Source organism: Trachemys scripta, chromosome 14, assembly GCF_013100865.1.
Source record: "Trachemys scripta elegans isolate TJP31775 chromosome 14, CAS_Tse_1.0, whole genome shotgun sequence".
NCBI lineage: Eukaryota > Metazoa > Chordata > Testudines > Emydidae > Trachemys > Trachemys scripta.
This window is the reverse complement of record NC_048311.1, coordinates 27,177,927-27,192,514: the sequence shown is the minus strand read 5'-3', so window position 1 is coordinate 27,192,514 and position 14,588 is coordinate 27,177,927. Positions and strand designations below refer to the sequence as shown.

At 39.3% G+C, this 14,588-nt stretch overlaps 1 protein-coding gene across 9 annotated transcripts in view; it reads left to right on the top strand.

Moving 5' to 3' along the window:
- Positions 1-14,588, top strand: part of BPTF (bromodomain PHD finger transcription factor) — a 94,849-nt gene that overhangs the window by 38,317 nt on the left and 41,944 nt on the right. For 8 of the 9 annotated variants that reach the window (XM_034790573.1, XM_034790574.1, XM_034790566.1 and 5 more), the window contains exons 4-10: positions 1,360-1,569; positions 2,113-2,301; positions 7,386-7,556; positions 7,682-7,857; positions 12,012-12,367; positions 12,955-13,086; positions 13,719-13,848. In XM_034790573.1, the coding sequence (XP_034646464.1) occupies positions 1,360-1,569; positions 2,113-2,301; positions 7,386-7,556; positions 7,682-7,857; positions 12,012-12,367; positions 12,955-13,086; positions 13,719-13,848 (1,364 nt within the window). The remainder of the gene's footprint in view (positions 1-1,359; positions 1,570-2,112; positions 2,302-7,385; positions 7,557-7,681; positions 7,858-12,011; positions 12,368-12,954; positions 13,087-13,718; positions 13,849-14,588) is intronic. The other variant, XM_034790572.1, reaches the window with a different exon arrangement.

Genomic DNA, 14,588 nt, shown 5'->3' with positions numbered 1-14,588 from the left:
TTCAACCATTTTTTCTTACTGAAATACAATATGCATTTATGTAGCTTTGGCCATATTTAATTAACAGTTTGTTGAGCAATTCAGCTTTTTATATCTTGATGAAAGGATTTTTATTAGTTATGAGATATAATTACTGAAAGTATGAAGTCTTTCAAAGTTTAGAAAGCCTTGATTCAACATTGTGAGCAAAGCAGCTATTCTTGCGTCCTTCAAAGAAGGAGTACAAAATAACAAAAACAAGGAGGTAGGATGGTGCAGTATTATTGAGTATCAGTGATTAATGCTCAGATTCGTTATACTTTACTGGAAGCCAAAGTGGGATAGGATAAGAATGGCATGACATGAAGAAGGAATTGAGTTGGTGAGAATTCAGTCACATGCGATCTGAATTGTAGTCAGTGGAGAGCACCCTCAATTAATTCTCAATAATAAGTTACAGTAATCAAGTCAAGATCACTATTTCAAGGTCTTACTAGTCAATCCGGATCTTATAATGGCAGTATTAGTGATGTTTAAAAAAAAAATATCCCGAAGATACCTGTCTGGAGACGAATCTGATTCCATAATTACTTCTTTCTACTTAATACTCAAAAGTTAAAACAGTGAATGTGAATTGCCATGGGTGGAGTGCTGCTCCGCAGATATTTGGAGCCAACCATCAACACCTATGCTCAACTCTCAGTAAGTTACATAGCATGGATTTTTATAGAAGCAGTTGAACAGAAATTACACTGTACTTCAGTGCTTAGCATCACAGTCTCACATTGCTAGTCTTTGGTGAATAGATGTGTAATCCCAAGGGAAGGAGACAAAAGGAAGCAACCATGTAGACCACTAAAAAAAAAAAAAAAAGGCAGAAACAGATTTGATCCTGACCTCCTGATTTCCCCCAGTGTGAAGAGGGGCAGGAATTAACAGGCATATGACACTGGCTATGCAAAATTTTTCAACAAAAACACTGGCGCAAACCCCTAATCTTCTAGAGAAAGTGTGATAGCATCTTTAAACTTTATGTAGAACCCCACAACAATAAGCTGAAACTCAGTTTATCTACCGTGGAACAATAAAGGACTGTGTAAAGGGGTTTGGTGTATTGTACATAACATAATGTTGAGAAATCAAGAACTCGAGCATTCAAATTTCCATATATCTGAAAATGGAAAAAGGAGTAAGAACTTGGATGTTACTTTTGTTCTTAGCTCCTGGCTTTTGTTTTGTAATTGTGAAAGATAATGCTTTAAACCTTAAGGCCATTTTGATTTAAATGACTTCTGATTTAAGACTTCTACTTAATGGCTCTATAAAAGGGTATTTTGATACCTGTCGCCTGAATTTTACTGTTTTTTTTTCCTACTGTAGATGAAATATTGGACGCTATTAGAATAAAAAAAGGAGAAATAGTGGAGGATAAAAGTCAAGCAGCTGAGGAAACAGATAAGGACAAAAATGATGTTGAAAATAATGACCAAACAGATACTGAAAAAGGCAAGGAAGAACCTGCAGACCAACTACAGGAAAAAAATGAAGAAACACCACCTGAACAAGATTCAGAAAACGGAAAAATAGAAGGTAGAGAAACTAACCTTGCATTAGCAATATTTTTGTTGTTTTAAAATAACCTTTTACTATCACATTTACTTCTGGAAATATTAATGTAATTTTTTACACTGGTAAGATTTTTTTTTAAATTGCTTTTAAAGAGATAATGCTAGTTTGCTTCTTTATGGTTATATACCATTGTTTCTCTTTGGTAGTGTTGGATAGCTCATTTTCCCTACTGCTGTTTTACAATTTGACTCCACTTTTGCTTTGAGATGTCTGGCATGGAGCTCACTGGTGGCAGTCAATATGTGTACATCCACCAGTGTCAAAGGATTGATTTCTAATGCTATTTTTTAATTAGGATTAAGTATTTTTGGCCTGTTTCTGTTCTCTGATTCTATGAAGACATTATCCTTACTGCAGAAATACACTCAATATATTTTGGTGCTACAAAGTAGACATAATACAAGGAACTGCACAAAGTCTGCCTTTTAGCATGGATAAGGACAGATGACATCCTAAGGAAATGTTAAGAATATCCTTAAAGATTTGTTGTGCATTTTACTGTAGAGCCAACAGACGTTGGGGATAAAAGTAACTCTGTGGCATCAAGCACAGACGGCAGCACCACAAATCCTTCTGCAGGAGAAACTAGTTCCTCTGAAGGGAAGAACGCAATGGGGTGTCAGTCAGAAACCTTTGATAGCAACAATGTGGCAGAGAAGAAGGTGGCATCAGAGCTCCCCCAGGATCTCTCAGGTACAGAGGGCTCTGTATCAATGCCTCTGTAATTTGGGGAACCTTTAAGATTTTCTTATTATAAATTCTGGATTGTCAACTAAAACCATTTACAGTGTATGTTCATTCATGCTGTTTGCTTGCAGTGCCATCCTTTACTGCTGCATTGTCATCTAACATTTAGAATTTTTTAATGTGGTCCTCCCTGCTGTTAGCATATGCTTCCATGGACTCCAAAGATTTCTGTGGCTAAGCTTTTCTCATATTCTGTTTATTTTATTTTTCTTCATTGCAAACCATAGTGGTGGTGAACATCCTACAAAGGTTTATTTCAAGCTCTTATTTGCTAATGGCTGTTAAATTGTTTAACCTGTAATATACTGTAAAAATTACTAGCAAGAAATTAGTATTTGCAGTTAATCATATAGGTTCTTGCATTGGGTTGCCTGGAGAAAAGTTTTGCATCATCCCAAAAATCTGTATGATGATGCTTAATAATGTATGTACAAAGTTTGTTTTTATTTTAAGCTGGTTTTTATTTCACTGCAGCAGTAATTCGCTACTCCATAAAATACAATACAATTCTTTTCTTGACACTCAGGAATGAGTATGACTTGCTTAGGTCTGGAGCATTAATTAGTACATTAAAATCATACAAATACTTTTTAGAAAAGAGAGAGAACGTTGTACTTTTGACCAAATTCCTACATTAGCAACAGATAAGTTAATTTGAATAACTCGTAGCATTAATTAAGATCATGAAAGTTGTATTTTCACTTGAATCAATATTACAAATAAGGTACTGCAGTTGAAAAAAGTACACTTGGTACGCTAGATTTGAAAGTTGGTTCTTGATAACGCATTGAAAAATGTGATGTGCTGTGCTCCAAGAACAAGTAAAATGCCTCCATACAGACATAGTTTGTAATGTTTCAAGGTGGTTATTTAACTTTTAAAACATTATTGTATTTAATTCTTTTGTATGAAATGACCCTCGTTATTCTCCACCACCAATTAGTTTTATTTCTCTCCATTAGTAGGTAGCTTCGTAATTGGATTAGCGGTTTTATGTACATCTCCAACAGGGAAAATCTGCTTGTGCTTGGGGGGAAAAATATATATATTTTTGTTTAGGGTTTATAGATCAAGCATAATTTTTTTTCCCATTACTGTTCACAAATCACCTGGTGAGTACATATTTCCTTTTAGAGTTAATGAGGAAATAATCCCGTTCTTACAGGATATTACTGAAGATGCATAGGGAAAGTACATATGCCTGTTGATTCAAAATTTGAGTTTATATTTTTTGTTTAAAAATTCATTTATGAAGATGCTTATTGGGCTGGACTCTGGGCTGCTGTTCCTTGTTACGTTTTTGCAAGTAGCTCTAGCTGGTTGCATCCAGCTAAGCTTTTCTACCTGCAACCTCCCCTAAATTTTTTGCTACCTCATAGTTATAAGTGTGCTGCTACTGCGCAGTCATAGTCTTTGGGACCTTTATTGAAGAGCGTGGGGAGACCTATGATATACAACAGGCAGGCATCCATTCCCACATAGGTGGAGCAGAAGCTGAGATGTAGATATGGAAGAGAGAATCTACCCATTTTCTTCCCAGTTATATGTCCTCTGGATCTCAGGTCCTTATGTGAATCTAGGTTGGGTGGGGGTGGTCTACCTTCCCCTTCTCCTCCAAACTCCAGGCCTTAGATGGTTCTATCCTCCCCGACTAGCAATAGGGCAGGTGGACCAAATAACACTGGTCATGTTTTGGATCTCTGTCTCATCCAAAACAAGGTTAGGGGTGCTCTGAGAACCCTTGGATTCTTAGCAGATTTATTCCTTTGCTTCTTTGATGGTGAGTACTTCCCAGAGAGGGAGACCCGGCCCCCTCTCAAAAGGATGGCAGGATCTTTCTATTCTATATAGGGCTGTATACCACATTCACCACCAAAGTATCTGAGCACCTGATCTTCAGCACCCTTGGGGAGGTGATGTCCAAAGTCTGGATTTTGTCCAGGGAGGACTCCAGGAACAGAGGGCCCTCAAGAAGAGGTTGTTCAAGTTCAGGCAAAAACCCTCCTTGTGTTTCCCTTGTACAAGGTTATCAAGGAGATAGGGAACCCTGAAATAAGCCAGATGCTCACCAGGCCCTAAAGCTAATTGTACCTTTTCTTTTCTGTGTCTGCTTAAGAGATAGTATGAGACCCATAGGTCCCTCCTGCATGTAGGCACCCTAGTCACTAATTTGGAGAGTCAGAGCTCTAGATGGAGGAGGTATGTTTTTTCTGTAAGATTCTGAGCTCAGGAGAAATCATGACCTGATCACAGACCATTTTGACCGATTCAGCCATAGCCTTGTGCTTTAAGACATCAGCTGTTTAGTTCCAACTTCTGAATCTAGACTCTTTGGCAGATCACAAGTACATGGAGATCTGGACCAACCTGCTTGGTTTCAGACTTATTGCCAGAGGTCTCCCTAGACACACAAACCTTGGTCTCCTTTCTACTTATGAGTAACCTCATGGTGGGAAAAGCCACTGGTTAAGGTTAAGATGCCAAGAGCGACAGACACTGACACTCATTATTGCTGCTTTTAAAGGTGGGAGGCCTTGAATCAAGCTCTTCAGAATTTCCAGGTTCAGGACAGCCTGTGGAGCCCAAGTAATCTTCTTTCGTCCTTCTTTCACCATGCTCAGATCCTCTTAAGTCTTACTACCAGATGAGGTGCCAGAAGTCCTACAATTCAAGGACTTCAAGGAATGGGCCCAAACTGGCAGAGTCCATCAAACCAATTAAAATGTTTTTATGTCAGGGAAGCAAGCTTCTTCTCCATCCTTTTGGAGGGCAGTCCATTTCTTCTACCAGTAGTGAGGGGATAGAACACAAAGTACCTGCTAGGTGGCCAATTACTTCACTAGGATACTTCATGGACTTCCAGCCTCTTCTGAGTTCGTAAAGATTTTGTCGATCTTTTGTATCTCATAGGTCAAAAAGCGAAAGCAGTAGGCAGGCATGTCATTTTTAGACTATCAGAACCGTCACAGGTGTGTGTTGCAGGGATCTACTCTGATTTTGCTATTTATAACATGACATGGATAAAGATTTAACTCTCACCATCCTGGATATTCAGAAAGCCATTGGAGTAACAGGAAAACGTAATCAAATCATGTTGTATTAAGGATGTTATAGATGTTAATTCTGAATTTCCCTTCTTTTGTAACTGTCAGAACTGTTTAATTTTGTTGTAGAAAATGTCATTCACAAATGTTACAGATAATAGAAATAGGGTCTTCATTTTTCATGTGGGCACTTAAATACTAAGTCATTTGTGCCATATGTGTGAACTAGTCTATGTAGAGGCTTGTTTCCAATATAAGTGGATAGGTGGGTTTTTTTGTTTGTTTTGTGTTTTTTTTAGAATTTCTAGCTTAAAAAAAGGCAGTTCATCCAGTCAGAGTAGATGTGTAGATGTTCGTAGGCATATTCATTGTCTTGGTGAAATTGTTGCTTAGCTTTAAGAGATGAGGGAGAATCTGCATTTTAAATACAGCTACAGGCAGTGTGATCCATTTACTTCTAATTCAGAGATGGTAAATAAAATACAGATTTAAAAATTACTTCATGGGCCACTGTCAGTTTTAAAAAAGATTCTTTAGCTGTTACTAATAACACTTTATATTTTTAAAACTGTAAGAATTTTTAAAAAAACTTCTCACCATTAATGTTCCATTTTTGCATTCCCTCTAGTTTGGATAACAAAAACAAACTAGTCACTCTCATTTCTTGGTTTTTATTCTCTAGCGCAGTCCTGTAATGCTTAGGTTGCAGACACAAAACTAGGGAGTCTACTTTGTTTTATTAAAAAATATACTCAGTAAAGATGTGTATAAAAATGATTGACTTCTATTTAGTCTGTTTTACAAGGGTTGTTTTTATAAAACATTTAGGTTTTGTAATTTTGGGAGAAAACTTAATCTAAAAAGTTGTAAAAGTATAGCAGTTATCTTTTTAAAATGTAAGTATTCTTCAATGGATCCAGTGCTCTGGATAGAAGTCATAACTCATGGGTATTTCTCTGCAGTCTAGCAAAAAAAATGGAAGTTCTTTGGGAGGAGGAGGAGGACCTGGAAGCATCATCACTTGCACTCGTGCTTGCTGAATTAATCACACCTTTCCTTAGTAAACATTTCCAAAGAAGCAAAACTTTTTAAAAAATATTAATAACTTAAGCTAAAGAAATCCAACTATTACATTGTCAACACTGCATCATCTTTTAGCATGATTTAACATTCCCTCTTGTCCTGACTTGAAGAAATATGATAAAATCTCATGCTAAACCAAACCTGTATAGAATACTAGACAAATTTAGGGAGTATCTGTCCAGAGCAATGTATCCACATGAGGAGAAACTAAAATTGCAGGTAAGAAAACTAATTTTGTCTTTCTCCTGACAGCATGGATAATTTCTAAATTGTTTGGTCTTTGCTGATTCACTCTTTCTTAATTTGTATTTTTCTGAACATATATTTTGGTAATGTTAATCAGCAGTTTCAGAATATCAGGATGTGAAGAATGTTTATCTTAAATGGCAGGTTAGGCAGAAAATCCTGTTTGAAATCTAGGAGAGGTTAAATGCAAAGAACAAAAGAAATAGTGATTAATTTTTCATTTGTAGGTTTGAACTACTGAAAAGCATGTAATTGTCTATAAATAGACAAATGAGCTGTTCGCAATATTTATGAAGATATTTATTTATGTAGAATTTGTCTATTTAATGCTTAGGGTTAAAACAATCACTTATTGTTTTTACTTTCTTGCTTATTTGACCATAGAAATTTTGAACAGTTGTGGTTGATTTGAAAGCTGATTGGGGAGAGGGGAGATGTTTGTTTCCAGTAGGTGCATATGCCTGTGTATGCTTTGTATGTTGTTAAAGATTTTAGGTAGACTTTTTGAGGTAATTAAAACTCCCAATTCTTCCATGTTACAAATGAGTTATTGATGTTTCAGTAGCTCATCTGAATCTTTTAGGGTTTTTAACTTTAAGGGAAAAAAAGTAAGCTTAATTGATACAATAGTAAATATCTAAAGTCTTTCTTTTGTAGAAGAAACTGGTCAGATGACCCCCAGCATCAGTCCTAGTGCATCAGCTGCACCCCTCCAGTCTGTCGAAAACAGCAACAGCAGCGAGCTAAATTCTATGCAGAATGACTCTATTAAGACATCTGATGATGCTGACAATGCAGAAGGAGGATCCCAGACCTCAGAAGAAATAGGTAAAAATAAGTGTCACTAAGCTTCTTTCTAAACTTGATTCTTAAATTTCTTAATTCCCATACATTTGCAATATATTATCTTCATTTTTTTTTTCATGTTTGTTTAAATTACATTTTTGTGGCAGGGGAGAAATCCAACGGTGAAAGAAGTGAATCTCCATGCACAGGGAAAGGCGCATCAGGCTCGACACGAATGCTTACCCGATTACGAAATCCAGATAGCAAGCTGAGCCAGATGAAAAGCCAGCAGGTTGCTGCAGCAGCACATGAAGCAAATAAATTATTTAAAGAAGGCAGAGAGGTTTGTACTCATTTTGAGAATTCCCAAAATACAGGATTATATTGGTAACAGAAGAAGAAACCTTCTTGCTACTACAGTCTTAAGAAAATGGGGTCAGTGACATACTAGGAGGTACTTGAGAAATTCACAAGTTGGTGGAATTGCCATATCAGAAGTAGTTCTTCCTCCTTTTTGTCCTTTATTCCACCCCCTTTCTCTCTGTGTAGCTGCTCTCTGATTTGCTCTATGTAGAGTGGTGTGACAATAACGAAGTGGAGTAGAGTCGCTTTCCTTTAGTGTGAAGCAGGTTCTGTTGGTTTCCTTTTCCAGGAGAGTGATGCAGTGGGTATGGTGTACACACACAAAATAGTTAAATATATTTTTACCCCTATTTCTGTTGATCAGATATGTAGAAATTCTCTTGCTAATTGTAACTTCTTGGTATTTTCTTGTCATACTTGACTGTCATGTGCCTTTGTGTATTCCACTGAGGGGTGTACATGCGCCCCATGCCTCTGAGATTGAGGATTCTCCTCCTCATGCTCTGAACTGAGGGCATAAGGGGCCGCAAAGATTGACAATTTCTGCAGTTCCTTTCTACTGCCTGTGATCCAAGATGGAACCTTTTCTGTGTCTGCAGCGTTTGCTAGTTGCTTCTGTGTCAAACTGTAAATATTTGTAAATAACTTTTAGATACAGTTTTTAGATAAATTTTATACTTGGGTATAGTTTTTAGCAGTCAGGGCCTTGGGAAGTCTTCCCCCTACCTTGAGCCCCCATCCATATGGGATGACCAATATGCCCAACAACCATGCCTTCCCAGTCAGCGGTGACCATCTCAAATGCTTCTACTGCCTCACGGAAGCTCATGTCCCCTCCAAGTGCACTTTTAGCCAATCTCTTCCAAGCCGAACGCGTCAAGCCTGTGAATATAGGCTCTGGAGATTCCTAATAAATCATGCTATGAGATGCCTGTTCAACCCTCGCACAATAGACCCCTATGTACATCAGGCAGAGGCATCAAGTGCCTGTTGGAGCACAGTGACCTCTGCGGCTGTGGGGCTTATAGGAGTAGAGCTGAGGACTCCAAATGGCATGAGATAAATAGGAAACGGTCTGATAAGAAGCAAGAGAAATCTGCCTCCAGATACGCATCCGAAAAAAGGACCTCTTCTCCAACATCCCCCAAGTCGCCCCAGTGGGAGTGTCAGGAGTTCACAAGGAGCACAGCATTGTCTCACTGCTCCAAAGAGTAAGTCACCCCAAAATTGGTATTAACCACAGGAACAGGATCATACTCATTACCAGTCAGAGAGAAGTGGAAGTAGATACCTTCTATATTGATGGTACTGTCGTACTATGATAGGGAGATGTCGGTACCAAAGGCCATGACAAGACCGAGACCGTTGGTGCCACCGAAGGAAATGAGTCCATTCTACACCCATGTGTCTGGGGATAGATACACCACCCCCATAGGACATTGCCATCCTCTCAAACCTGGAATCTCTCATCCTGTAAGAACTGATCCTGACCAAGGGAGATCACCACACCATTGATCCAAGGGATGGAAGAGAGGGAGAGCCACTCACCAGTACCATCTACCAGCTGAAGCATATCAAGGCCCTCAGTGCCCATGGCATCACCCTGGGAATCTGAAGCTACTGCCTCCTCTGAGTCAGTGTCAACACTCCCATCGAGACATAGGGTCAGTCCAGACAGAGGATCCAGAGTCTCTTGGGCACCCTCCTGATTTTATAGGAGCGAATATGCACCTCAGCACCAATGGTACCCTACTCTATAGGGACCACCTCAGTTCCCATTTGACCCCTCGTACTGCCCTTATGGGATCTCATGGGACCCATACATGCGATATCCCGTATCAGACAACATGAGAGCAGTGTGCTACTTCAAACAAGGGAGAGCAAGATCCGCAACTCTCTGTACAGAAATGATCAATCTCTGGAACTGGTGTGCTTGCCACCAGATCATCCTCTCAGCAGTGCACCTCCCAGGAATACATAACAAGTTAGACAGCCTCAGCAGGCACTTCTCCAGGGACAGCAAAAGAGAACTACACAATTTGGTAATACAGAACATATTTCAACAATGAGGATCCCCATCTTCGGACTTCCTTGCTGATTTCTTGTTTTCTTGAGATGCAATCTGCTGTTGCAAGGGGACTCAATCCCTTGTCAGGACAACTAATATACACCTTCCCACCCATTCCACTCTTACCTCAGGTTCCGAGATGGAACAAGCAAAAGGGAGCGTTGATTATTTTTATTGCTCCAGACGTCCCAGATGGTTCTGGTTTCCCAACATTCTACAGAAGTCAAAATGTCCATACAGCCGTATTCAACTCTTTCCAGATCTAGTGAACCAGTGACTGAGGCAAAATCAGGCATCCCAATCCATCATCCTTCCACCTGACAGCTTGGCATTTGCCTGGATGGTGACCCTAGAAAAGACATGCTTGGAACTAGTTCATTACCTCCTTAACAATAAAGGAGGAGACCACATGAGAGTGCTACACAACAAAGTGGAAAAGATTTTTCGATGTGGTGTCAACATTGTCAGATGGCCCCAGGGGAGTTCCAATATCTGTGTCCACTTGGAATAGCTTCTCTTCTTAAAGACTTCATGTCTACCTGTTAAATCCCTTTGGATGCAATTAGCAGCTGTCAGTGCCTGTTGCGATCACTTGATCTTCACCATCCTGTGACAGTTTCCTAAAGGGTATCGTTAGAACCTTTCCCCAGTACTGAAAATTACCCTGGCTTGGGACCTCAACATAGTCCTATCAGCATTAATGGAGATTTCATTTGAACATTTAGACATATGTTCCTTAGCCCATCTATTGATGAAGGCTGCTTTTTTGGTGGCCATCACGTCAGCCTGAAGGCTAGGAAAGCTGGGGACCCTCATGGCACATCCACTGTACACAGCCTTCCAGAGGGACAGTCTCCTGAAGACTACACTTGAAAGACACACCCAAAGTGATCACAGAAATCCATCTAAATCAGGCTATTCGCTTACCTGTCTTCTTCCCAAAGCCATATGCTACCAGTGAGGATAGGAAGCTTCACTCCCTGTATGTCTGAGCCTTGGCATTCTACTTCTAGAGGACTAAACCTTTTAGAAAAATCACCTAGATTATTTGTATCCCTTGCAGAACATATGAGAGGTGAAGCAATCTCATCCCAAAGACTGTCCAAATCAATTTTGGACTGCATCCTGCTCTGTTACGAATTGACGATGACCTCTTCCTCACATCGTGTGAGGGACCACTTGACTGACCCGGGCTGCGTCAGTGGCCTTGCTTCAAGGAAATCTGCAGGACAGCACGGCAGGGTTCTGTTCACACTTCTAGGAGACATTACGTAGTTTAAGCTTCTATGGCTGACGACTCGTTTGGCAGAGCAATCCTCTAATTGGTGGTACAGCCAGGGTCCTCACCCTTCTCTTCAATGAATACTGCTTGTGAATCACCCTCAGAGAATATACATATGGACCACTCGAAGAAGAAAGTTAGTTATTTACCTTATGATAACTGGAGTTCTTTGAGATTTGTGGTCCATATCAGAATTCTAATACTCACCCTCCTTCCCCGCTGCTCCAGAACCTTATCCTAAGGTTACTTGCATTAGGAAGGTAACTAGAGAGGCAGTCTGTCCACGCTGCCCCTTCTGCTCCTCGTGCTCCAAACTGAGAGCATAAGGACCCAGGCGTGGGCCTATAGACAGTGCTAGCAAGAATTTTCCAATCTTAGGCACATGAAGTGCCTGCATATCTGTCAGTGGAAAACAGATAGGGACAACACATCTCAAAGAACTCCAGTTACTGTAAGATAGGTTTATTTTATTTTACTTATTTGCATACACAAATTCCAACTTCTTTGCACACCTATTTTGTAGGTGCAACTCCGGTGCCTACATTAGAAAACTTGGCCCCTAACTTTAATACTGTTGTTACTATTTTAGTACTGTTAAAACGTTTTGAAGGTAAAAAAGATTAAATAAATTAGAAGAAACTAATACAATATAGAATTCAGAATGAATGGATGTGACTTTGAAAATTGAAGGCCTGTATTTTAAACAGGAATATAATAAAGATTATTTAAGATTTTAAATAAGTTAATTAAAAAAAAAAAAAAAACTTTTTGTTTCTTTAACAAGGTTCTGGTGGTTAACTCCCAAGGGGAAATCTCCCGGTTGAACACCAAGAAAGAAATCGTGATGAAAGGAAACATCAGTAATTATTTCAAGTTAGGTCAAGAGGGGAAGTATCGTGTCTATCACAACCAGTATGCCACCAACTCATTTGCATTGAACAAACACCAGCACAGAGAAGACCATGACAAGAGACGGCACCTTGCACATAAATTCTGTCTGACTCCTGCTGGAGAGTTCAAATGGAATGGGTCTGTACATGGGTCCAAGGTTCTTACCATATCTACTCTGAGGCTAACTATCATTCAGCTAGAGAGCAACATCCCTGCATCATTCCTTCACCCCAACTGGGCCTCCCACAGGTAAAGAAATAGCAAATATTTTTGGTTGACCCATATTTTATTTCATAACATTACTTTGTGGCACAGGTGCCAGCTTCCTCCTTTCCCTGAGGGTGTTCAGCCCCTGCCCTGCCCCCACTCCACCCGTTTCTCCAAGACCCCACCCCTATCCCGCCTCTTTCCACCCCCAGGTGTGCCCCAACCCCGCTCCTTCCCCTCTCCCCCAGCACTTCCTACATGCCACTGAACAGGCAGGCGGGAGGCTCTGGGAGGGAGGGACAGGAAGGAGCTGATCAGTGGATTGCCGGCTGGCAGGAAGTCCTGGGGGGGTAAGGGAGGAGCTGATCGGTGGGGCTGCCGGTGGGTGCTCCAGACCCAGAGCACCCACAGAGTTGGCGCCTATGCTTTGTGTTGTCCTTAGTCATATCACTCTCATAGACAATAGATCTCATTGGAACAGAAACTTGAATAAATGTGATATGTAATGCATAACTGAAATTATGCAGTGTTTTAGCAAATATATTTTAATAGTTTAGCCTACTTTAAAATCCTATTGATGTATTGCTCATAGGATGAACTTGATATATTTTACATTCTTTCCAATGTAGGTCTAACTGGATTAAGGCTGTTCAAATGTGTAGCAAACCTAGAGAATTTGCACTAGCTTTGGCTATATTGGAGTGTGCAATTAAACCAGTTGTCATGCTGCCAATTTGGCGGGAGTCGTTGGGGCACACTAGGTAAGAGAAGCTTTATGAATGTATTCTACTCTTATCTGCAGCATTGGTTAAGCTAAAACTATATAATTAAGAGTATTGATGAGAATTCAGTCAGACATCAGTCAGACATTCTACCAAATGATACTGAAATCCTTTTCCTTCAAACAATGATTTACTTAAGCCCAATGATTTACCTAAGCCCCAGCCTCAACTGACATCAGAGGGGGAAGTCTAAGAAAGCAACAGTGGAGAACTTTCAAAAACCCCGATTTGTTGGGATCTGACATTATTCTCTAATCTTGGCATAAGAATAGGAGTAACATTAATGATGTTGAATACTCTTGCCATCAACTGCTTTTGCAATTGTGTAAATGCTCATAAAAGTAACATTATCACAAGTAATATCAAGGAGTCTGGTGGCACCTTAAAGACTAACAGATTTATTTGGGCATAAGCTTTCGTGGGTAAAAACCTCACTTCTTCAGATGCATAGAGTGAAGAAATGTATGTTATTAATATTATTCCGTAATCTAATATTATTCATTGATAGTTTTTTCCCTCGTCTAAATCTTAGTCATTCAAGGGGGTGGTATGTGCCATTGTTAGGGTGTTCAAATTTGCTTACACAATTTGACTGTATTTGCATGTATTAGATTACACAGAATGACAGCTATTGAAAGAGAAGAAAAGGAGAAGGTGAAAAAAAAAGAGAGGAAACAAGAGGAGGAAGAAACAATGCAACAGGCTACATGGGTGAAATATACTTTTCCTATCAAACATCAGGTAATGTTTCTCCCTAGCAATTTTTGTTTTATTTTTAGAAATAATAAAAGGCTTTATTTTTGTAGCAATTGTCCTTTATACAACTCTGTTTTATACTTAAGATGTTAATGACCAAATTCTTCATTCCATTGCTTCAGTGACAGCCATGTGCTCATATTCAAAAACGGAATTTGGCTCCGAGTTAGATTTCTAACATTATTTCCGGTCTTGATCATTTGAGGTTGCCTGTGTTAGAATTTCTTATTTATGATGCAAAATATGCAACTGTTTTTAATGGAAGTATAATAGGTGAACAGTGGAGTATCATCGAATATAAAAAGAAAGAAGTCTTTTAGCTAAATTGTGCTGAAACGATATGTGAAACAATGAAACATTACTGTTGAAACACAAAAGTTACATATTAAAGGCTTTGATATTCTTCAGTGGAGATTCATTCATGGATTTGACTTGGTTGCATTTGCTTCTGAATTTTTTAGGGGATTTGGTTTTTGTTGCTCATACTCTCTAAAGTAGAAAACAACTAGAATAATATCCTGAGCTCATGGGCTAACAAATAAAGATAGTCTTATTTTAAGCTAACGTTTGTTAGAATTTTGCTGTCGGACTGAGTTGTGTTGTCAGTTTATTTTTGGGTATACATTTTGCAACAGATGTCCTCCAATATGCAAAAGCTAACAAAATTGTATATCTGCTTCTTTCAACTTATTAAAAAATTCCTAGTCAGTGGTGATGGCATATGT